This window comes from Helicoverpa armigera, chromosome 21, assembly GCF_030705265.1.
Source record: "Helicoverpa armigera isolate CAAS_96S chromosome 21, ASM3070526v1, whole genome shotgun sequence".
Classification (NCBI taxonomy): Eukaryota; Metazoa; Arthropoda; class Insecta; order Lepidoptera; family Noctuidae; genus Helicoverpa; species Helicoverpa armigera.
The window spans coordinates 50,024-73,722 of NC_087140.1; the positions used below are offsets into that span (position 1 = coordinate 50,024).

General features: G+C 37.0%; 3 protein-coding genes across 3 annotated transcripts; all 3 read left to right on the forward strand.

Annotated features, from left to right (window-relative positions):
• The first annotated feature begins 1,436 nt into the window (after positions 1 to 1,436).
• On the forward strand, positions 1,437 to 4,480 carry LOC110381102 (myrosinase 1). The gene is made up of 6 exons (XM_021341310.3): positions 1,437 to 1,524; positions 1,802 to 1,926; positions 2,217 to 2,887; positions 2,958 to 3,266; positions 3,537 to 3,775; positions 4,236 to 4,480. The coding sequence occupies exons 1-6, from the start codon at positions 1,499 to 1,501 to the stop codon at positions 4,426 to 4,428; spliced, it is 1,563 nt and encodes a 520-aa protein (XP_021196985.1). The 5' UTR covers positions 1,437 to 1,498; the 3' UTR covers positions 4,429 to 4,480.
• A 698-nt stretch (positions 4,481 to 5,178) lies between these two features.
• LOC110381104 (ubiquitin-like domain-containing CTD phosphatase 1) lies at positions 5,179 to 11,493 on the forward strand. The gene is made up of 5 exons (XM_064040160.1): positions 5,179 to 5,431; positions 6,797 to 6,978; positions 7,354 to 7,489; positions 8,239 to 8,450; positions 9,036 to 11,493. Exons 1-5 carry the CDS (start codon positions 5,260 to 5,262, stop codon positions 9,363 to 9,365), a joined length of 1,032 nt encoding a protein of 343 aa, XP_063896230.1. The 5' UTR covers positions 5,179 to 5,259; the 3' UTR covers positions 9,366 to 11,493.
• A 2,735-nt stretch (positions 11,494 to 14,228) lies between these two features.
• LOC110381095 (transcription initiation factor TFIID subunit 1) lies at positions 14,229 to 15,104 on the forward strand. The gene has a single exon (XM_064039954.1). It carries the CDS (start codon positions 14,229 to 14,231, stop codon positions 15,102 to 15,104), a length of 876 nt encoding a protein of 291 aa, XP_063896024.1.
• The last annotated feature ends 8,595 nt before the right edge of the window (positions 15,105 to 23,699 follow it).

Here is a 23,699-nt window from a genome sequence, read left to right on the forward strand (position 1 = left end):
TTATCTTGTTGACAAAGAAACAGTCAAGAGTCAGAAATACAAAAATGCGAATTAAAAATTTAAGAAATTAAAACTACATAATTAAACTGGCTATTTTCAGTGCTGACTTTCAGGATATCAAAATAGATTATAACAATAATTTGTACAAGGCAAACGTAGTGTAAGAGAATGCTCTGCTGCCCAGTGGACCGACGATTTGAAGAATGTGTATGGATGCGGGCAAGTCCAAGACTGCAATGGTTGGTACGCAATTTAGGATGATGGGAGCTACGTTTAACAGTGGACGACAGTTGCTGTCTGCTAGTAAGCTTCTTGTAGCTAGGTGGAAAGAAAACGTAAATATTATGACCCCAGAATGTCCAGTCAGAGAACTCCTATAGATCAATAATGGCCCCAGAACCCAGATTCAGCATTTTTCCACAGCCTTCAGTAGTGACTGAGACAGACTAGTCTTCACTCTAGACACCTGTGAGTCAAGTATAAAATCCAAACAAACCATTCTACCTCTGACGACGTGACATTAATAAGGTGGAAGCAATACATACTGACTGTTCCGATTATTATGTATCATAGAATCAGTTATTGTTTTTTCTATAGTTTTCAAACAAACTTGTTAGGAGGTTGATTCTGAAACAAATCTTTCGACTTTGATTTTTAAACTTTATATTCATAGTTTATCCGAATATAATTGTATTACCATTATCTTTTCCCTTCGATTTCGCTCCTGTTCCGAGGGATCTACTTTTCGTACCCTTGATAAAGGAAGCCTATAGGAACGTTAATTTTATTTTATATGCTATCATCTTCATCAATCTGCCCAAAGTTTCGTCAATTCACAAGTAAAAGTGTCTATTTGGTCGTCCCATTCCTCTTTATCCATTCACGGTCATGCTCAAGACCTTCCTCAAATCGCAGTGAAAGGGGGGCGTTTGGGGGGTGCTATCCTTGATACTACTGACGTGAAAAAGTGCTACTTAATCGAATAGACAAGTTCCAATAAATAATTTCGACTTTGATCTAAAATCCTCAGCATTATATATGCCATGGCCCATGCGACACCACACATTTAATTCCTCCCTTCTGCCTAACACTCTGACTCGAAGTTAAAGTCAAAGTAATAAATTACTGGCTGTTTCCCGCAGTTCCTCGTCCCGAAGATATTCCTTCTTACACCCGGATATAAAGTACCTGGCCTATGTTCTTTCTCGGACACTGTAGTATACCGTTTCTGCACAGACTACTTAATATTTACTACGCAAATTTTGGTACGTACACTGAAGTTGTAGGATTGTTTGTGATATCTTTATAAATATTATTCACACCCGGTCAAATGCTGAATAGTTTATTTACCCATTGAAATCAAACGCAAAGTATAAACAATTCCCACGATAAATAAACTGGGAATCTAATGAATGCGTATTGCAGAATAGTACCTACTCATGTTCCTAGAGTGAGTAGGTCTTAGACATTGCCTCAGTAAGTGGCCTGCTTCGGAACCATGAACAACCACGCGACGCTGCTCTGGTAATGTTTATATATTTTTAATTTAATTACTCTTCTTTAGTTTTGGTAGATAAACTGCCTTTATTCTTAAAACAAAATTGAACGTGAAAATTTATAGTAATCCATTAGTACCTACACTGTTGTTTACAAAAACCTGACATTGTCTATGAACTTGTGGTAATTAAGAATTTTCTAGAAGTTACCTAGCAGCACACCCTTACATTCTGAAGCCAAGTTTCGCCAAAGTCCTCCATGGTACATTTCCTTTGGGTACTTCTTTCATTTTCTCTGTCCGCAGTGTCGTCTTCCTCGTCACAAGTCATACAGTGGAAAGCAAGAGTAAAACGCGAAAGTTTCCACCTGACTTTATATTTGGAGCTTCCACATCTGCCTATCAGGTTGAAGGAGCTTGGCACGAAGATGGTAAGATTTCTGTAGTGGCCTATGAAATAAGTGCTGGTATTTTCGATACTTAATTTATTTTCAAATCTGCAAAATCCCTGTTCGATAGTCTTGTAGCTCTTCAGTCCTTGGTTTATTCCATAAACTTAACACTTATTTATAACTTATTTTGCCAACCAAAGCCACAATCTCTATAGGTACATATATCTTTTATTCCCTTTCAAGCACTTACCAAAAAAAACCCCTGGCCAACCCACTTCTTCACTTGTATATGGCATCTGCTCTTAACTAATATTTAAGATAATTTTTAGGTAAAGCCGTTTCGATATGGGACGTAGCCTGTCACAAACATCCTTCTCCCATCAAGGACGATAGTACGGGCGATGTTTCGGCAGACTCCTACCACAAATTCCACCAAGACGTCAGAGCGGCTGCAGACCTTGGCCTGGACTTCTACAGGTTCTCCATATCCTGGCCCAGAGTTCTACCCAATGGATTCGGTGATAAAATAAACCAATACGGCATTGACTACTACAACGATTTGATAGATGACCTGTTATCCAAAAACATCACCCCAATGGTGACAATATACCATTGGGATTTGCCATATAACTTGCAAAAATTAGGAGGATGGACTAATCCATTAATCATTGAGTGGTACACAGATTACGCGAAGTTCTTGTTTGAAAGATTGGGTGAGAAAGTCAGGTATTGGATCACGATTAATGATCCCAAGGAGATATGCGCAAAAGGATATGGCTCCGACACTCAAGCTCCATTCTTGAACATTACTGGCGTCGCTGAGTACTTGTGTGCTCGCAACGTACTCATCGCTCATGCTAAGGCGTATCATATCTATGACGAGCAGTATAGGAAGATTCAAAACGGCTCAGTTGGTATATCTCTTGGTTTCGTGTGGTATGAGGCTGCATCTGACACTTCTGAAGATCACCAAGCTGCCTATGATGCTAGACAATTCGAAGTAAGTAATCAAATTCTTTGAGATCTAGTCAACAAGTGTTATGATTATAATGAAATATTTTCTGTTGTAGTGGGGTCTATACGCTAATCCAATATTTTCAAAAAACGGGAACTTTCCAGAAGATGTGAAGAAGAGCGTTTCAGTTAAGAGCGCTGAACAGGGCTATCCCAGATCCCGGCTACCAGTGCTATCGCCCAAAGAAATCGCAATGCTGAAAGGGTCAGCAGACTTTTTAGGTGTGAATGCGTTTACAACGAAGCTGACATACAGAGATGCATCTTTAGACGGCATGTACCCTACGCCTTCTTATATGGATGATATGGGTGCTGTACTGGTGAAGGATCCTTCGTGGACGCAGTCACATTCTGGCTGGTTGCAGGTGAGTTCTCTTAAGGCATACTTGTACGAATCTGTTCCTCATCTGTGCCAGGCAGGCCAAACTCATGGGGAGACGCAAATTTTCATTCGACAGAAAAACTACAAAATTGCGGTCGAATTGATTTAGGTCAGAAGGTTGTATAGCTCGTGAACACAATGCCCAATGTTTGTAAATTAAACTGACAATGATGTTACCATAATAGTCTTTGTAGTTTGTAGTTGAATGATCATTGAATCGAAAACTAAAACAATCGCCTAATTTATTCAACAGGAAGTGCCATGGGGATTTTTCAAACTATTTATGGAAATTAAGATGTTATATGACAACCCACCTGTTTACATCACTGCTAACGGTTGGCCCAATGATGGGGGATTGCTCGATGAAGACAGGATCAGATATATGAGAAATTATTTAAATGCGATGTTGGATGCTATAAACGAGGGTTGTGATATTAGAGGCTACAGCATGTGGTCCCTCATCGATACTTTTGAGTGGCGACATGGATATTTGTGAGTATTTATCATCTACGAAGGGCCTCTAGTCTAACCTAACCTGAGTACCAAAGCTTTACAAGGAGCGACTGCCTATCTGACCTCTTCAACATCCATTTACACGGTCAATCTGATACTGTGAGTACTCGTAACGACTGCCATAGATGTAGGTACAAATGACAGCCGAGACCTTTCAGATTAATGTACCTTTTGATACATGGTAGAGCTCTTTCATGACATGTTGGATGTACCAACTTTTGAGTTAGACCGCGCCAAGCGCTGCTTTTCTTTATGAAAGATCAACCCGTGCGGTTGTTACCACGAGCCACGAGTTCCTCAAAATCCTTAATGTATTACTTGGCGCTTTTGATACGTAGTCGATTAAGAGGGACTATAATTTCCATAGCCAATTTTTCTTCCGTGATTATGTGGTTCTAAGCTACTTCTTTAAATCTAAAACTTATTTTCTGCTTTTCAGAGACAAATTCGGACTCTACCAAGTGGATTTCTCAAACTCAGAAAAGACGCGTACCCCAAGAAAGTCTGCGTTTATTTACAAACAAATTATCAAGTCAAAGGTATTGGACCCGGACTTCGAACCAGAATCGTTCATAGTGGAAGTAATTAAAGAAAGTCAGGAAAAAGGCCGAGTGGATAACGATGTCATTTAATCACAATGTAAAATGCAACGGTGTACTTAATAAAAACGGCAAATGATTTTCAGATTTAGTTTTATTTTATATAAGCTTCTGTCAGGGGTTCCACCCGCTTCCTACTTCTTTTTATAGTGTGAGCTGCAGTTTTAAATCACCTTAAAAGCTCTAGAGCTTGTGATTAAACTACACTAGTGTCAGTTTTCTCAACTATAACAACGACTGCTTCTGAGTAGCATTCGGAGAGCCGGTGTTACGTGCCTTCCCAGGCACAGGGATGTAGTGTAGTACGTAGTACCGCCAACTCCGAGACACTGGGATGCTTTATGAGTTTCTAAAACCCACAATGCTATTTCGGGGAATTGAACCCGAGACTTCGTGCACAGCACGGAAAAACATAAGCTATAATTATGTCAGCCAGGAAAGTACATAGAAAATCAAAAAAGTTGCCTGTTACGACGAAATGTATGAGAGGTCGGAGTTTTATCGGTGTCAATATTAAACAAAAACTTAAACAAAATAAAAATGTAGGTGATTCATTTTATACATAATGCCATATAAGGTGCCATGTCATCATCATCATCATCATCAGCCTATCGCAGTCCGCTGCTGGACATAGGCCTCTCCAAGTGCACGCCACTGAGATCGATTTATTTAAGGTGCCATGTTCACGAGTGAAACTCGAACTTAGCCGATTTTTTATGTTTTTCTAAATAGTAACACACACACATCACTAGTTCAATCAAACGTACACAACAAAATAGTAAGAATTTCACATCACTAGTGCCGTGTCAAATTTGTTTTGTTTATATGTCACGTTTATCGCAGTTTCTCTGAATATTAGTTAAAATGTGTGATATAAACGATAATCCTATAAAGCTAAGTGTTAAATGGAATGGCAAGGAATACGAGATACCGGAGTTTTCGCCTTCAGACTCCGTGGCGATGTTGAAAGTCGCCATCGAAAATGCGACGGGGGTACGACCGGAGAGACAAAAGCTGCTAAATGTTAAATTTCAGGGTAATTATAACGTGGTTACAGTCATTATAACGAGTTTTAAACATAAGCTAACGGATTTACATGAATAAATAATGATATTAACATCAATTTTCGGGTTAAAACTCCTTTTAAAACCAAAAAGTTTTCGCCAACATTTATTTATGTAATAACACCGGTTGAAACGTGTAAATCATTGTTTCTGAGAAGCGCATACAATGCCCTACATTTTGCTGAGTATTTATAACTGAACATGTTAAAACCTGCACACTTGTTGATAATGTAGTTTTTCTAACCACACTTTGTAAATACCTCCTTCAACCTTTTGTATTTAGATTATCCTTCTCTTTGTAATACAAAGAAAAATATGCTATGGCTTTACTATTACACGTTTATTCGGAATTTAATTATTCATTTCGTTTTGCTGATTCTTAATTAATTTGGAACTGAATTCAAAACACAATGCTGAAGTGTCACTGGCAATGTTTTCTTTATGAAAAATTAAACCATAAGCAAAGAGGAGAGATATCAATTAAAAAAAATCAGTTTTGGTCCTACTTTCATTTTCACGTGTTTTACTGACTATTAACCTAGGTAATAAAAGTCATTTGAGTGTAAAGAATAAAATAATCTGTTGTATTTAAAATTCCTCATAACCATTAACCACATACATAGTTTTGTGATAGATTTCAATGAACAACAAATACCTAAATTAAATGTAAGGAAAAACAATAGGAGAAACACCTGAGTAATGCCATAATTTATAAACAAATACCTACATACAACATCATGCTATGTAGATAATAGAAATAGTTTTCTTGAGATGAGGGTAAAACTGCGGGCAGGAGGTAGTTTCTTAAATAAATAACTACAGTTTTTCTTAAGAGAAAACCAAGCAAACATGTTTTAAAACAAGAATCTGGGATTACATCATCCTTTTACTTTACAGTTATTTATGCAAATGAATAGGTTGTAAATGATCTTAATAAATTATGTAAGTTTGGCTTTAAATAAGCTAACTAAGGTAGATTATAATCTAATTTATTAGAATATATTATGATATAAAATATATAGACTACCTTTTCTTCACAATTCTACCTGCATTCTGGGAAATAGTGATGTTTTTATTGATGGCTTTTTCTGCAGGCTGTGCTCAGTGGAAACTGCATCCCATACCCAGATAAACTGTAGCCCATGTTACCAAGCAATAGAATAGCATCATACAAGAACTTCAAGTTCAGTTGTTTTAAAGCCTTACAAACAGAGAAACGAAATAATACATTTTATAACATTAGCCAAGATTGTCATTCTAATTTTTCCTTCCCCACAAAAACACATACGGATTCGTACTAATTAAATAATGCCATACTTATAACAATATTTTCTCAGGTAAAGTAGCAACAGACAACTGCACACTATCAGACCTGCAGCTGAAGCCGAACCTCAAGATAATGATGATGGGCTCCCTGGAGGAAGCGATAGCCGGGGCTCAGACCAAGCCGGATGTGGGCGATGAGGTGGTCAACGATCTGGATATAGAGGAGGAAGAGGTTGATGTGGAGAATCAGGAAGTATGTGACCTTCCTCGTATCTACTAGTACCTATTATATAATAGCTTATGAGGGTGGTTTCACCTGTTTCCTGAAATAACTACATACAAGTACTTGATTATAAACTAATTTACTGCCAAGTTGCATCAAAATCCATTGATGTTTGTTAAGTTACGTTTGCGTGAAAGAGAAAGAAACATATATACATTCCCATTTTCTAATATTTAGTAGCGATCCGAAGATCACACTGTCACTAAACTACTACAAACTACTTTGATTAAAATATGGTTAATTACCTTGATTTAGACTGAAAGGACCGCATTTATTTTTTACAATAATACCTATGTTTATTCTCTACTTACAGCATTTAAAAACTTACAATATTCCCCATTCCAGATCTACTTAGCTAAGATAAACAAGCGCGTCCGCGACTACAAGATCAACGTGCTGAACGAGCCGCGCGCCGGCAAGAAGCTGCTCGTGCTAGACATTGATTATACGCTGTTCGATCATCGCTCTGTTGCTGAGACTGGTAGGTTTTAATAGTCAAACTATTGTAAATATCAATGATGCCTAGCCGATTATCGTCTACGGCGGCTGTTCTTATATAAGGAGGTATGCCAACTGTGCAGGGACATATTACACAAGCTTTTGCGCAGACACAGGTGCAGTGGTGCAGCAAGAGGGCGTGAGTTCGATTCCAGGTCAAGCAAGTATCTCTGCAACTTTTCTAAGTTTGTATGTACTTGCTAAGTATGTATATCTTGGCCACCAATAACTGTTTCGAATGGCACGTTAAACTGTAGGTCCCAGCTGTCATTGAACATCCTTGGCAGTCGTTACGGGTAGTCAGAAGCCAGTCAGACGCCAGTCTAACCAAGGGTTATTGGGTTGTCCGGGTAACTGGTTTGAGGAGGTCAGATAGGCAGTCGCTCCTTTTAAAACACAGGTGGTGGTGATAGTTATTGTGTTGTCTTTACTAATATTATAAAGAGGAAACAATTTCTTTTGTTTGTGCTGTACCCTAAAACCTCAGATTATAATGAACTGGTTTGTTTCAAATAGAGAAGTGAATTCACAATTGGAAAACTACACTATGTATCTCTGAGTGACATAGGCTATATTTTTCCTATTTGCGGCACATGGGTGTACCCACGTGTAGTAGCTCATATAAAAATGAAATAAAAAACTTTTGACAGAATTACCTTTTTATTGTTCAACACCTACATTTATCACAAAACACTTTCAACAATAAAAAAATCATATTATTTCTACTTCCAGGCTACGAGTTAATGCGTCCCTTCCTCCACGAATTCCTAACATCAGCTTACGAAGACTACGACATCGTGATCTGGTCAGCCACCGGCATGAAGTGGATCGAGGAGAAGATGCGTCTACTAGGAGTCTCCACCCACCAGGACTATAAGATCATGTTCTACTTGGACTATCTCGCTATGATCACTGTTCATACGGCTAAATATGGGACTATAGATGTAAGTTGTTTATTTTATTTTAGAAGTTTATTAATAATACTCTATACTAAAAGTATACCAATTGGAGGAAAATATTTTTTGTTTGTTTAAAGACTACAAAACTACGGTCCCGATTTGAAAATTATTTCATTGTTAAGAAGGTACATTATCCCTGATTGACGTAAGCTATATTTTATAGTAAACCGTACATGAAATAAAGTGAATACGACTTTCTTCAATATTTTCGTAGTTACACAATTTATAGCTAAAAAACAGCTTAGAACCATGAGATGGAGTAGGAGTTTTATCCCCATCCGGGTATGGGTAGTAGTGGCTGCAAAACAGCTTTTTGAACGACAAAGGGTACAAAAGACAGCCCCCAAAAATCCACCTATGAGTTTTTGCTGGCAAGAAGTGGTGCAACAAACTCCCAGCAACACATGGCTGGGCTTGAAACCTCACTATTTTATAATCATTCTTTTTTTCTGAATATTTATTTTTACAATTAAAATTAAAAAAAAAACTATTGTAGCATAAAACCTTCATAATTAACCTACCTAAACTACATATTTATATCATTCTTTTAATATTTTATTTTTGTTACAGGTAAAACCACTAGGCGTAATTTGGGGCAAATATCCCCAATACAGTTCGAAAAATACGATAATGTTCGACGACATTAGGCGAAACTTCATAATGAATCCGAAAAGTGGCCTTAAAATACGACCTTTTAGGCAAGCTCACCTCAACAGGGACAGGGATAGGGAATTACTACACTTATCCACTTATCTAAGGGATATAGCTCAGTATTGCGAAGATTTTGACCTTCTCAACCATAAAAAGTGGGAGAAATACAAGCCGGACAAAAATAGGACTCAAACGGCTGGCAGCAAAAGGAAAGCCGAAGACAGCACCCCTTCGACACCCAAAGAATGACGGTAAATAGCAACCAATCGCCTTAATTGCTTATAAGACTGCAGAACTGCTAACTAGACTTAATATTCGATAGTCAAACATTAAAAATGTTTTCAAAAAACAATAATTTTAATTAATAACATTCGTATTAAGGCGATCTGCGTTCAGTTTTCGTGATTTCGTTCACCGGGATTGATATCGAATTTGTGTTGCTATTTAAAAAATATATAACTGATATTATCTAGAACAAATAATGGATAATTTTGAGACTAATTACTTTTATTTAGTTTCGATTATGGCGCTAGTGGCTATTATAGATAATATATATTTTTTTAGCTCTCAATCATTTATAATTCTCATTTTTTTACGCTTGGCAATACACAAAGTGCACAGATAAAATATGGCTTAGGTATTAATAGTCTGTGGAATTAGATATATTTAGATAGTTTGTGCCAATGTTGTGCAAAAAAAATATGAAGAAGAAAAATTTGAATAATCCATTTATAGTTGACACCAGAATAATGACAATTTAATAAATAGTTTTACAACAATCGATGTGAAAAATTATTTGCTGAATTGCACATATAAAAAAGGCAATTAATATATGTATTACTGTTATTTACTTTTTTCTGAATTCTGGTGTCACAATACAGCAGTTAGATTTAAAAGTTTTTAATCATGACATTGCAAATAACACAGGTAAAGAATTGTTGCATTTAATGCCTTTTATTAATATTGTCTACTTTGAAAGTCCATACAAAGTTCGCCTTACCAGCCATTTAGACATAATAAATGTAAATGTCGGTCCTGCTTGTGATCTCTCTTTGGTGGTGTCGGATTGCCGTCCCAACAGGCGCAGAGATTGAAGGAATAGTGAGTGCACCTGTGTGTGCGCAAATGCTCGTGCACTATAATATGTCCTGCGCAGCTGGCTGATCTCCTTAAACGAGAACAGCCGCCGTGACCGATAATCGGCTAGGAGGACATCATCATCATAAATGTAGCAGATATGCAGTTATGATAAAGTTAACAATTCATGGACTTTTGAAGTAGAATCTTCTTATAATTATTTATTTAAATAAGGAATTATGTAACAAATTACTTCCATTTAAAGTCAGGTTTTAAATATGTTTCACATACATAGTTTAACTGTTCAATACTGCATTTTATTATATAATGACTCCAATTCTTTCTTTGAAAAACCATTCAGTAATATGGACATAAAAACGCAAAGATTTTATTTTTTCAAAAATAAAGATTGAAGTAAAAAATGCAAAAATCAGCACTTTTTGAAGGTCACGTTTACAAAAGACAGCCCCCAAAAACGCCCTCCCTTCACCGCTTCCTATGTGTTTTTGTTGTGAAGAAGAAATGGTGGAACAAACTCCCCAGCAACATAATTCTGTCTATATGGTTAGAAGAGCCAACACGACAATATAAAATAAAAGTTAATATATTTCAATCTCCTTAGCTTCATAAAAATAAGCATTTAATGTAGTAAATTAATTCAAATAAACATTGGTGCTTAAAAGTATTGAGAAACGACGAAATAGATATATTTAACTTGTTACTGCATTTTGTATCTTATGTCCTTATGAATAAAGTCTTTGAAGCTTTCAAACGTAACGGTTTTCATAAAATAATAATAATCATCTTATCTGTGTATTTTTTATTATTATGGTCAATTACAACCGAATACCGAAACGCAACTCATCTTGGACTACATTATTTCTCTAGATTTTCTGCGACTGAAATATTTTCAGTAAATGAACAGTTGAGTAACGTTTGGATATTTCGAGGTTAGTTCAAAATCACGAATTTTCATGTTGTAATATTCTGAAATCTGTAGCCTCCAATAATAGTTTCCGAATACTGAGTATTTTAACACGACAAAAAGTGAAAAAGAATATGCAGTTTGAACTTCATACATTTTCCAAAAGTCCAAACAATTAAAATGTCCATGTTCTAAGTGCATTCAGGTAGTCATTTTATATTTTACAAAATAAGTCATATACATAGTTAGATATTGTCCATTTTATTAAGTCTTTAGGTCTGGGCTATGTACCAACGTTGTACATAACTGGTACATGGCCTCTGTCTAATTAGGTTATTATATTTTTAATTTATAAAATAAAATATTTGAAAAATACATGCTGGTTTTTATTCTTGTAGTCTTACCAACGGGTATTGAATTGCCTAGGTAAGTGGGTTGAGGAGGTCAGATAGGGCAGTCGCTCCTTGTAAAGCACTGGTACTCGGCTGCATCCGGTTAGACTGGAAGCCGACCCCAACATAGTTGGGGAAAGGCTCGGGAGATGATGACGATAATACTTTTTATTGTCATACTAATTGCTTGCGTTTTGAAGAAAATACCGCCTGCACCTGGATAAAAATTACCTGTATTTTATTTTAATGCATAAGCTATGTTACTGTAAAATTTAATCAAAATCGATTCAGTAGTCTTTGCGTGAAAGTGAGTAGCAAACGCCGAACTATAATTACTGGTGTTTGCACATTTTTTTTTGCAATTTTTATTGCCGATACATATTTCTGGACTGGCCTAAAAACCTTGATTAAAAAGTTAAAAAAGTTATAGTGTGGTTTTAATAGTATTAAACATTGATGCAGGCCAGCTGTTAGGTAATAAAATAGCAGTTTGCTAACGTCATTAATCGTCAATTAAAATGCTATAATGCTAACATATTGATCTAAAACCGTGGAGGAAAACATCTTGTTACAACCAGATTTTGCTAGGAACAGTTTTAGAGACGATAGCTTCACGTAATGTTTTGGAACTTTTGTAATAAAATCTTGATTTTCATAGCATGTCGAAGTGTCAAAAATATATCAAAACTTTAAACATACATAGAAAAAAAATATATACCGGCCGAATTGAGAACCTCCTCCTTTTTGGGAAGTCGGTTAAAAAAGCTAGGTACTATTTTTTTTTAATTGAACGGCTTTAACCTTCTCTGTTTCCCATACCCATTTACTTAAACAAAGCTTATAGTTAAATCCTAAATTATCCACTCTTTCGCATCACTCTGTATTTTAAACACTAACCGCTTTGTATGAATAGCAGACAAAATATGCATTGGCGCTAGGTACGTATGTACCAATGACCTATAGTCGTTCAAAGGACATGGACAAACATGTCGAAGGTCACGTTTCAATTCAAATTTCAATAAATTAACACGTTCGCGTGAGCAATCTCATTTTTAAATGTTGGTACTGTGGCGCACCTTTTTCGCACACAAAATTAAACCAAGTCTTAAGACGTCCCGCCGTTATACGTAGTCTTATAATCTGTGTTATGTGGCGCAACGTTATTTCACGTCCGACGTCTATAAACGTTGTCGCCACCACATAGGTCTGACATGGTCCGTCAAAATAAATATGACAATCTAGAGGCCGTCGTACGACGTTGGGCCTTTTCATACTTATATCAATACGACGTTGTAAGACGTTGCTTACGCGAACGTGTTAACGATCACAAATAATTAGTCGTAACCCATTTTTAACAGGAAAAATATTTGCAAAATAATATACATAACAATGAGGATATTAGTATCCAAATGGCAGTTGGTATTGGTTGGTACATAATCACAATACTTAGTTAGTTCAATAGATGACGTCAATCGAAGATGTTCTTGGTATGTTATTAATAAAACGGGGATTCCAGGAGCCAGATTTAGAGGAAGTGGGTGATAGAGGAAGGGGCGAGCGTAGACCGAGAAAACCTAAAAATTACTTCATTTGAGACCCGGAAACATCTTCCGGAGCTGCGGGATTATTCGAAAGAGTTACCGCGGCCAGGTACATAAAGGGCTTAAGAAGGAATGTGATGGGTTTTAGTCAGTAAGAGTGATCCCTCACGCTGCGGGGGAGGGTCATTTGCTGATTTCCCATACAACTAGACCCAGAAACATAGGTACATTCCCCTTCCGTTTAGAGATGTCACTGTTTATTTTAAATCGGTCTCGTTGGTCTATTAGTCATCAAGCGGGGCTTTTGCGCGAGATCTGTGGCTGATTTCGTGTTGGGTTTAAAGTGAGTTTCTTAAAGCACTGATACAGAGGTACCTATATAACCACCAACTTGTGTATCAGTGACATCGATAATGTCGGTCCTACGCCTAATGACCCTGCGGTCGTGTCGGGTTGGCGTCCCATCGGGCTATGAGGGTAAAGGAATGGACTTATCTTTATTCGCGCAAATGCGCCTGCACTTTACATGTCCTGCGCAGTTGGTTGAACTTCTTAGAAAGAATAGTCGATTCTACCAATTACCATAATTAAGAAAAGTTCAAGTAAACCGTTGGTTCTGGCTTATCTTTCGGCTTTTCCTATCCTTATCCTACTATACATACAAAATAATGAGTCGTAGATATCATAGAGTAGATATATCCCCTTTCAAAATGAGCCGTTGAAAGCGACATTCGAAAATTAGTTTTTCCAACATTATTGTGGCATGCGGCAATCAATAATATAACTTTAATTGCAAAATAAAATACATATATTTCAGTTACTATATTTTCCTTCCTTGTTTTGGTTTAATGAGTCAGTATGCGTGTCAATGTGTGTGTCATGATAAAATGTTTATATATTTCAGTATAGCGACGAAGACCCGCTAGTCAGACTGAAACTCAGTACCACACAATACGCTATTCTAAGTACGGATTAATATTACAAAATAACATTATCAGTACCTAATCGAATCTATAAATAATTCAGTGATAACATACCAACATGAATGAGTGATAAAATCGTATAAATAACGGTCGTAAAATGTGCAATCAAAAGTTAAGTGTGTAAAAAGCAACAAATCAAATTTATCCTGGTAGTGATCAAGCTCCAAAAATAGAAGAATAAGTCCTCAACAATAATGCAGGATAAAAGCAACGGAATAATTGAGGACCCGGAAAGCAATCCCAAAATCCAACATGGCTGCTGTCTCGTCACGTTTTTCCGATCCCTATGTTCGAAAAAAAGAAGTTGTGACTTTAACGATGACAATAACGATGATGATTGGGGCGGAATACGTTCAGGAGAACACTTCCACGTGACCTACACCGAGGGTCTGGACTCTGATGAAGGGCAGGACAACTTGGGTATGACAGACGACTGTGAAGAAGCTAATGATAACCAGGACTCAAATTGTAAGCCTGACTTAGACGACAATCAAGAATGTGGGAACCAGGAGTCAAATGAGAACCAAGATACATGTGGCAATGAAGACTCCCACAGCCAAAAGCCAAGTGATTACCAGGTGGTTTTTGGGGAAAACTCAGACGAGAAAGACTCGAGTGTTAAAAACGACTCAAAGGCTCATCACGACTCAAATGTGGGCCATCAAAAGGCCACTGACCACCAGGATTCAGCTGGTGATTTAAGTGGACACCAGGCCTTAAGTGACACCAAAAACCACGACTCTAGTGCTCATCACCACACATCTACCCAGCAAGAACCCACTCACCACTCTTCGACCCACCATGAGTCACCAACTCATCACTCATCTTCCCATCATGAATCACCCACTCATCACTCATCTTCCCATAATGACTCATCGACTCACTATTCAAGCTCTCATCAGTCTACAACTCACTTCTCGAGTCACCACGACACTGGAAGTTCCAGCCATTTTAGCAGTGGTGGTGATTACGGGGGAACCAGTGGTGGGTTTGATTCGGGGACTAGTGGGGGTGGGTTTGATTCGGGAACCAGTGGGGGTGACACCGGAGGAGGGAGCTACGATTATTAATAGAAATGTGTTTGATGATTTTTAAGATTGTATTTTTGTTCTAGTGTCGAAAGGATAGCATATTATAAAGCATCTTTTATAATATGCTGTCTTTTTAAGTTTTTTTTTCTGTGGGACTATGACGATTGAGCGTTCGTTATTTTCGTTTTTGAACTATTTTCGTCTATTAAATACTTACCTAAATGCTAATAATTGTCTACAGACTAAGTTAAGATGTTTAGCTACTTATTTTTGTCCATGATTATATTTCATTGAACTACCTACCTGCACCTACTCGGATACCTATGTACCTAACCAAAGTACCTACATGTAACCGTAACGTGCGTAAGTACAGAGGTTCTTAATATAAATAAGATTGAATGAATGAGCGTTATGTGAATCATAATAAATTCAAAGAAACTATTATACCTGTCTACTTAACTACCTACGTCATTAATTTACGAGTGTTTGGTATAAATACTTAGCAGGTGTATTACAAAGAGCTCAGTGTAGTATACCTATTACCTATTCACTTATTTACTTCTCTTAGGTATTTTATTAAATTAAATCCATTGAGTTAAGAACGTGCTTCTGTTGTTTTATTACCGAACTCCCGAAAACGAAGGAAGTTCCCTATTTGTCTGTCTCAATTATTTTAACTCCTCGAAGTAGTGACTACCTCGTATTTTATCTTCTGAGCCTTTACCAAACTATGTTGGGGTCGACTTCCAGTCTAACCGGATGCAGCTGAGTATCAGTGTTTTACAAGGAGCGACTGCCTATCTGACCCCTCAACCCAGGAACCCGGGCAACCCAATACTCTCTGGTAAAACTGGTGTCAGACTTACCTACTGGTTTCCTGACTACGAGTAACGGACTCAGTTTAACGTGTCACCCGAAACTCAGTCATTGGCATAGGTAGGTACTTGCCTGACCTGGAATCGAACCCACGCACTCATACTTGAGAGGTTGGTTCTTTACCCACTAGGCCACTACCTACGACTACATATTTTGATTAGGTACTTAATGAAAGACCCGATTTATCCCCTAGCCACTGTTAGTGTTTTATTCATCGATAAGTTTCATAAATTACATTTATATTCTGGGGCCCTCAAGTTTTACAATCGAAACATAAACAACCAATAATAATAATGACCTTGATTTTGACATTTAGCTAACAGTGTTGCAAGCGTTGTATTTCAATTACCACATTTTTTCCAATTAACGATACATTAACATCAATTTGGTACAATTTTAATTATACTAAATGAAATCATTAGGTGTATTTTGTAACGCTAAATACAATCCAGAGATGTTACATAATTAAGAAGGAAAAAAAAATACTTGTAGGTATATTTTTTATTAAGTAGGTATCCATTTTCTATTCGAGTTATTTAATATTGGGTATAATTTAGGTGGTCACCAAAAATATTTTTAAGACTCTAAGCTGAGGCACCAAATAAAATAAACAACTCCAAAAAAAATAAATTAACTTTATTAAAAGGGCACTAAAGTATATAATGCCATGATCCAAAAAAAATAAAATAACATCACAAAAATCGCAAATCTCGCACAAATATTATTTTTGGTTCCCAAAATGGATTAATGGTCACCAAATTCTATCCAACTAAAAGATTAATATTACTACCAAAAAGTTAGTGACGAAAACGAATCGCTGCAAAACCGACTCCACGTAGTCTTGTCTGCCCTACCCCTAGAGTGCAATTCAAAACCGCGTAGGCGCGGAGGGGCGAGGCGGCCTGCGAGCTGAGGCGCAGGTAGTTTTAAGGCTCGCCGCTGCGGCTGAGGTTGGCCGGCGGAGCCGGCCAGCAAGCCGAAGCTGCGGTGGTGAGCGTGAAAACCATCTGCGACGATAAGCTCGCATGGGACCGCCGGAGCCCTGCAGCGCCGGAGCCGTGACAGAAGCCATGCTTGCTGCATGTTGCGTGCTTACATTTTAAACGCACTGAGTTACACACAAATTCATATAACAATAAATAAGCGACGTACGTTTGGGAACCCCAGTATATTAATTGGTATTTGGGAAATATTCTAGCGATCGTTAGCTTTTTTAGTCTAACAAAAATGACCAAATTAGGAGTCATGGTATTACATAATTGGTAACATCTAAGTAGTGACAATATATAATATTTGGTCTAAAGTGTATTTTAAAGGCGTCCATATATTTTTTTAGTAGTCAATAATACGAAAAAATGGTTTTATCTAATAATATTTTTGGAAACGTTATTTGGTGACCATTTATCCATTTTGGTAACCGTTTAGAATTTTTTGGTAGTAAAATAGGTACTTTTTAGGGTGGTGTTTAAACATAAGCCTTTAATATTCCTAAATTTTTGCGCCAAGTATCTACATGAATAAGATATACCTACTCTCACTACGTACTGATCTGAAAAATAGTTCAATTTATTTACAAATCCGGATTTAGTATGTGACTAGTTATGGAACAATAGAACATCAAATTGTGTCTCTCGTATATCTGCACTCCGACATACAAGGGGGTCAAACGCGTCTATATTGCTCCTACTTCACAAAATTTCCCTTTACAAATGGTAAAACAGAAAACAATTCTGTTCTCCGCGATGACTCATACAGTTTCGCAGCTAGTGATTACCGAGAGTCGACGGCCCCTGTATGTGAGTGCCGCCGGCTGCGATAACTTGTTTAAACAGTGCCCTGGCTATTTTCGTACAGTGTTATTGTAACAGAGCATCAGACAACACGTTAACTACAAATCTTAACCAAAAAATACGTGTTTACAACTGTTTATTGTAACGTTTAAAGGACAAAGTGACTTTATAAATAAGTTTGAAGGCTACTTATCACAAAAACAAGTGATTATTCAGTGATAAACAACAAAAAGGTGGAGTTTATAAAAACAACTTTCAATCATGCGAGTTAACTGCAAGGGTATACATAGTTTGTGCCCTAAATAACATTAAGTGAGTGAATTGCGTTCAGTTTGGGGCAGGATATTTCTAGTGATTGCGTCATGCGTCGGGAGCGGTCCACAGACGTAAAATAAGCTAAGTGAGGCCCTGTAAGGACAATGTCTCACGTGATATCAGCTCAGCCATCGGCCACATCGCCCTATCAGCCGACGGCTATACAAGAGGGTAATGGGGCGGCTGATAACACCCCGAGGATACACAGGATAGACAGCGAACATGCTCAGGAAGACTGCTGCCTCAATCCAAGCGGAAGAAAAGGATGCTGTCGATTACTCTGCACTCCTCTGTTCATGTGCTACAACGTCCTAGCTGCGTGCACAGACAGCTGCTGCAACTGCTGTGCTGACTGCCTAAACGACTGCTGCGAAGACAAACCCCAAGACAGAAGAAAGCAAACCCAGAGACAGTACATCAGTAGATACAAAAACTCTGGAAGCAATGACTGGGCCTTAACCAGTCTGGATGTGGACCATATGAATTCGGGTTTTAACGAAACAGACCAAGGTTTGATGAATAATACGAGTGATGATTACGTCGGTTCGGGGACGCACCACTTCAGTGGCCATCACGATTCGGGTACCCATCACTCTAGCAGTCATCACGATTCCGGCACTCATCACTCTAGCAGTCACCACGATTCGGGGACGCATCATTCAAGTAGTCATCACGATTCAAGCACTCATCACGATACTTGTCACTCTAGTGGAGGGGGATTCGACTCGGGAGGTGGTTGTGACTCAGGAGGGGGTGACACGGGTGGCGGTTGTGACTCAGGGGGTGGCTGTGACTCGGGGGGTGGTTGTGATTCGGGAGGCGGCGGTTGTGACGATTAAGTTTATTGATCTATTTTTGTACAAGTTTTTTGATTCGTGTATGTTATAACAATGTAAACTATTTGTAAAAATGTACCTATGTGTATCTTAATATATAAACGCTTGCCTTAATAATTTATAGTTTGTAAAGCCTTCAGCTTGTCCTTGATAACCTTAACTGCCGTTTTTTTGTATTACTTATTTATATACGACGTTGCCAAACTACAAGATTTGATTCGCCAACGTTGTAAGTATATACGAGGTAGTTTTTACGAGAGAAAAAAACTTTCTTATAAAGGACAAAAATGTACTCTTGCAAAATGAAAAAAAAAATATTATATTCGAAATTATCGAACTTAAAACTATAAGCAGGCAGGTATATAATAATCTTATTTTTTTTATGCGTGTTTTTTTTATGCATGATTACTTATTTTTAAGGACTTAAATTGTTATAAGTTTACTTAATTAACACAAATATTTGTCGAGTACAATGAAACTTAATGTTGTACTTAATTGTAGCTTAGGTAATTTAAGTATCGTTTTGTAATTACATATTTACTTTATATCTTTTTTATACCTGAATATACGTACCCAAAAAAGGGATTTCATACCTTCGTATTCAAAATTACTTTTGTATTGTGTCTATTTTGTACGCATTTTAAGAATCTCTTTGAAAATTGTTACTTAGCCACATTGTAAGGCTTTTTTGACCGACTTCCCAAAAAAAAGGTTCTCAATTCGTCGGGATCTTTTCTTATAATTGTTATGTTACCTATATTTAACTTTATTGTATAAATGAAAATAACAAATTCAAACTTTTCCTACAGACCTTTTTGCCTTATAGATTCGTACGGTCTATTTATTTCGTTAACATGTTATAAATTGTATCCTTTCATAACAGAAATAAATATAACCTATATAATGATTTTAGTTTTGTCTTGTATTTACGATGTTCGAACAACGGAATGAATAGGTATGCATGTATTAAACGTTCTACGAATATAAATGCTTTTGAATAAGTATAAAATAAGACTGTTATTGTGCATAACAATAAATATCTGATTTACTACCCACAAGTATATCTGTTTTAAACTTCAGTGTTGCCAATTATTACTAATTACCGAACAAAGTGGGTAATTAAAATACCTATTTATCGAACTTTTTCGCAGTCATGAAATATTGATTATTCTCGCGTTGGTTTCGTGCTAAAAATACGTAAGTTGCAAGGTCGTTCTTGTTACGATAAACCGGAAGTCTGTATAATTTGCAAGTTATATTAACTCAGTTGCCCTTTAAATCAAACAGAGGAAGTTTTGGCCCTTTTCCTTAAACACTTTTGGTCATAATATGCTGTTCAGGTAGGTTAGAGTGACCCTAGAAGTGACCCTTTTCCTTATAGGTAGGTATCTAAAGTTTTGTTTATATCCAGGTACTTATATATAATGCCAGGGTAAATAGGCTTGGGTGACTTTTGTCAAGGATTTCTGAAGGTGTTATGCAAAATGCGTCAAAATTCCGAGACAGTAGGTAGGTTAATACTTCAGATCTACACGGTAGGTAGGTGTCAAAAAGTACCTAAAGGCAGATCATAGTAAGCTCACTACATGTTCCCATGAATGATGGTCTTATTTGAGACTTGCTACAGTCAACTTCAGGTCAGTGGTAACAGTTTTATAGGAAAATCGTACTTATTACTATAGACTTAAGGTGCATAACAGTTACCACTGATGTGCAGTCTGCCGTACATTGCACAATGTGTAGTTTGCAGTTTCTTTGCAGTCACAGTTGGGAAAAGGGCTGGCAGATTAGAATGAGCAACGGAAGCAGTTCAACCACGAAATCTCTAAATACAATTCATTCATAATAAGCCAATAAACAAAGATTATAGTCGACGCCCTAAACTACGAAATGACGCAAGAGCATCGTAAATGCAATTGCATTTTCTCAGTAAGTACCTAATTCTGGCCTTTTGCCATCATAAAGTATGTACTAATGTTGGCTCCGTTTGACGTTTACCAGCTACTTACTACTGGGATAAGTTTATTCTCAATAATATATACGTCACATATAGGCACCTATTTATGAATTTGATGAAACTTCAAAGTGGTTCTAAGAATGGTCTTTGTGTGGATGCCAGATGAATTTAAGTGCCAGCCAGTTAAATGGTGAAAATAAACAGTAGTTATTCGGTATTAAGTGTTATATAAAACACCTGTTTTAGAGTTTTATAGTGCAGCTAATTTTGCTTTCATCCAAACCCAATATAATTAACGGATCGAACTTAAAAACTCACACTGGGCCCTCGGAACGTTCGGAACGAACCTTCTAATAATATCCGAGCAACGTATTGCGTCCCTGCGTATTTTGAGCTCACTGTATGCATGTCTACAGCATCAGACAGATTTAGTAGGAGTAGGCAGATGCCCTGTGCAGACACCTCTTTCCCAGTCTGGTGGACTGTCGACGAATTTATTTAGGTATAATACAAAAGTTTGTATGTACTTATTTTAGGGTTGGATGGATGGGGTTTGTTCCTCATTCACGCAAAAGCTGCAGGATTTTGCTTAAAATTGTTAGTGATAAGTACAGAAGAACATATACCTGCCTAAGCTACTTATTGTGTGGCTACGGAAAGTCGTTTCCTCGAGAACAGATACCTAAGCTAGTTTCTTTCAGTTCTGGTAATTAGAAGGTACTTATAGATTATGGTGATATGATAGTGCGCAATGATCATATATTTATTTTGTGATGATGACTTAGCCGCGGTTAGCGCGTCAGCACAATAAGAAGGTAGGTATGACAGTTTATCTGTACCTAGTAGATAGACACCTGTTGTATGTGATGCGTTGTCTAGACTCATGCATACACTCATAAGTAAGATAGGTTCTTTATCATCATAATATTTAACGGGCTTTAACCACCGGTACTTTGGACCCTGTACCCGATGTCGGTGGCCACCTATATATTTGTACCAATTTAATATTTTTTTAAAAATGTGTTAATAAACAAATGAAAAAAAAACACATTGTACCTAACCCCTTTTTAAAATTTTCACCTTATGTATATTACGACAGAAATAAACATTAGGAATATGAATACAGCAATGAAATATTTTATCTGCCGACTCTTGGATGAAATTCAAATCATATTCATACTTATAAGAATCGCGTGATGATGGGGTAGCTCAATGAATGACCTACTACACTATTTTGCAACACAAATGCAATATCTATGATTCACGCACAGATTTGTAGCTTAATAATCGACAAGATAATTATTATTTACAAACATGTTTTTCTTGTAGGAACGTAGAACGAACCGTATGCGTCACTCGCGCGATTATGTCAGTCGACAGTCGATTTTGACGGCGCGTGCGCTCGCTCTTATAAAAATAATAGTAAACACGAGCCCTGCTCACACTTTGCCGTCAATTGCGGGCTACCAAATAATATTTATTTGTTACTCAATTACTTTATAAGTGAAGTGTATGTATTTATTTAGTCAAAGTGAACATTTTTATCACAGTTCAACAAATTGTGAACAAGAATTGAGACAATTAGTGTGTACGTAAATATTTGAATGCAGCGATAATTACGAAAGTGTTAAAAATAAACTGATTGTGTGATGACCAATTAAACTTTTTGGCGTTTTCTAACGTCGCAGAGTGATTCATATTTAGTGTCGAGAGTCCCAAGATGATACACTGTACTTCTGTTAAACCCTGGACTTTTTTAAAAGAAACTTAAAAGTTGAAGAAAAGTATGATAAATATAGAAAAAGTTTTTAATAATTTATAAATAGTTTTGGAGCATTTGTTAATTTTAATAATTAAGGAGAACGTCAAGAATATTTTATTCTAAGTGAAACTCAAACTTTTTTTTTAACATTTAATAGACAGTAACAGAAAAATAAATAAAACATGGCTTTTACACCTAAAACACCAACAGAATCTAGCACCATAACTTCACAACCTTTACTAAGTGCCAACACGCCAATCACAAATGAAAATCTTACCGAAACCACATATTCTACCGATGCACATATTCCTACCAATATAGAGATGACAAATGAAGATCTATCACCCATAGAAGCCAGTGCTGTAACTATGCAACCTTTGCCAAACCCTATTGATGAAGAAAAAAAGCAGCAATATAGCCAGCTTAACCCTGCAATGCCACAACCAGAGAGAGTGGACGAGACGGATGAAGCGTGCTGGTTTTGTATTCCCCTTTGTGATTGTTTAGAATGTCTGGTAGACTGTGGCCAAGTAAGATGTTGTGGTAATATAGAATGTTGCTGCGATTGTTGTGAAGGTGACTGCGCTGATTGCTGCGGGTGCTTCGAGGCCTGTTGCAGTGGGGACGCAGCCACTGTTGTAGACGGTGCTGATTTAGCCGATGCTGCGGACTGTTGCGGATCTTGCTTTGAGTGTTGTTCTAGTTAGTACTTAGAAATATAATTTATTTGCCAAGAATGTAGGTACATAAGTGTTACATAAATAAAAAACAGAATCCTTGTACATTCTGCCAGCACTTTACTTATATTTGCATGTGTATGTACTATTATTATTAGTATCCAATTGCAAGTGTTGCATGCAACATAGAAATATTTTTTATACCTAGTAGTGTTTTGCTGTTATCAATTTTTGAATTGTTGAATAGTCTTTTTTTATATATCTTATTATAGTATGCTATGATTAAAATGTACGGTAGTTTGCGAGGTAATGCCTAAGTTAGACACCAACAGGGCTATCTTATATCTTTTTTTTTTTATTATGATTTGCAGATGAGTAATTTTAAATAAGTGAGAAATGTGATACCTTGTAACACAAATGC

What these genes read in the sequence shown, in the direction of transcription:
- LOC110381102 (XM_021341310.3), top strand. Translation starts at nt 1,499, where the DNA reads ATGAACAACCACGCGACGCTGCTCTG. An exon ending in AGGAGCTTGGCACGAAGATG is followed by an intron (nt 1,927 to 2,216) that starts GTAAGATTTCTG and finishes GATAATTTTTAG; the next exon opens with GTAAAGCCGTTTCGATATGG. An exon ending in GAGTGGCGACATGGATATTT is followed by an intron (nt 3,776 to 4,235) that starts GTGAGTATTTAT and finishes TCTGCTTTTCAG; the next exon opens with AGACAAATTCGGACTCTACC.
- LOC110381104 (XM_064040160.1), top strand. Translation starts at nt 5,260, where the DNA reads ATGTGTGATATAAACGATAATCCTATAAAGCTAAGTGTTAAATGGAAT. An exon ending in GCTAAATGTTAAATTTCAGG is followed by an intron (nt 5,432 to 6,796) that starts GTAATTATAACG and finishes ATATTTTCTCAG; the next exon opens with GTAAAGTAGCAACAGACAAC. An exon ending in TCGCTCTGTTGCTGAGACTG is followed by an intron (nt 7,490 to 8,238) that starts GTAGGTTTTAAT and finishes TTCTACTTCCAG; the next exon opens with GCTACGAGTTAATGCGTCCC.
- LOC110381095 (XM_064039954.1), top strand. Translation starts at nt 14,229, where the DNA reads ATGCAGGATAAAAGCAACGGAATAATTGAGGACCCGGAAAGCAATCCC.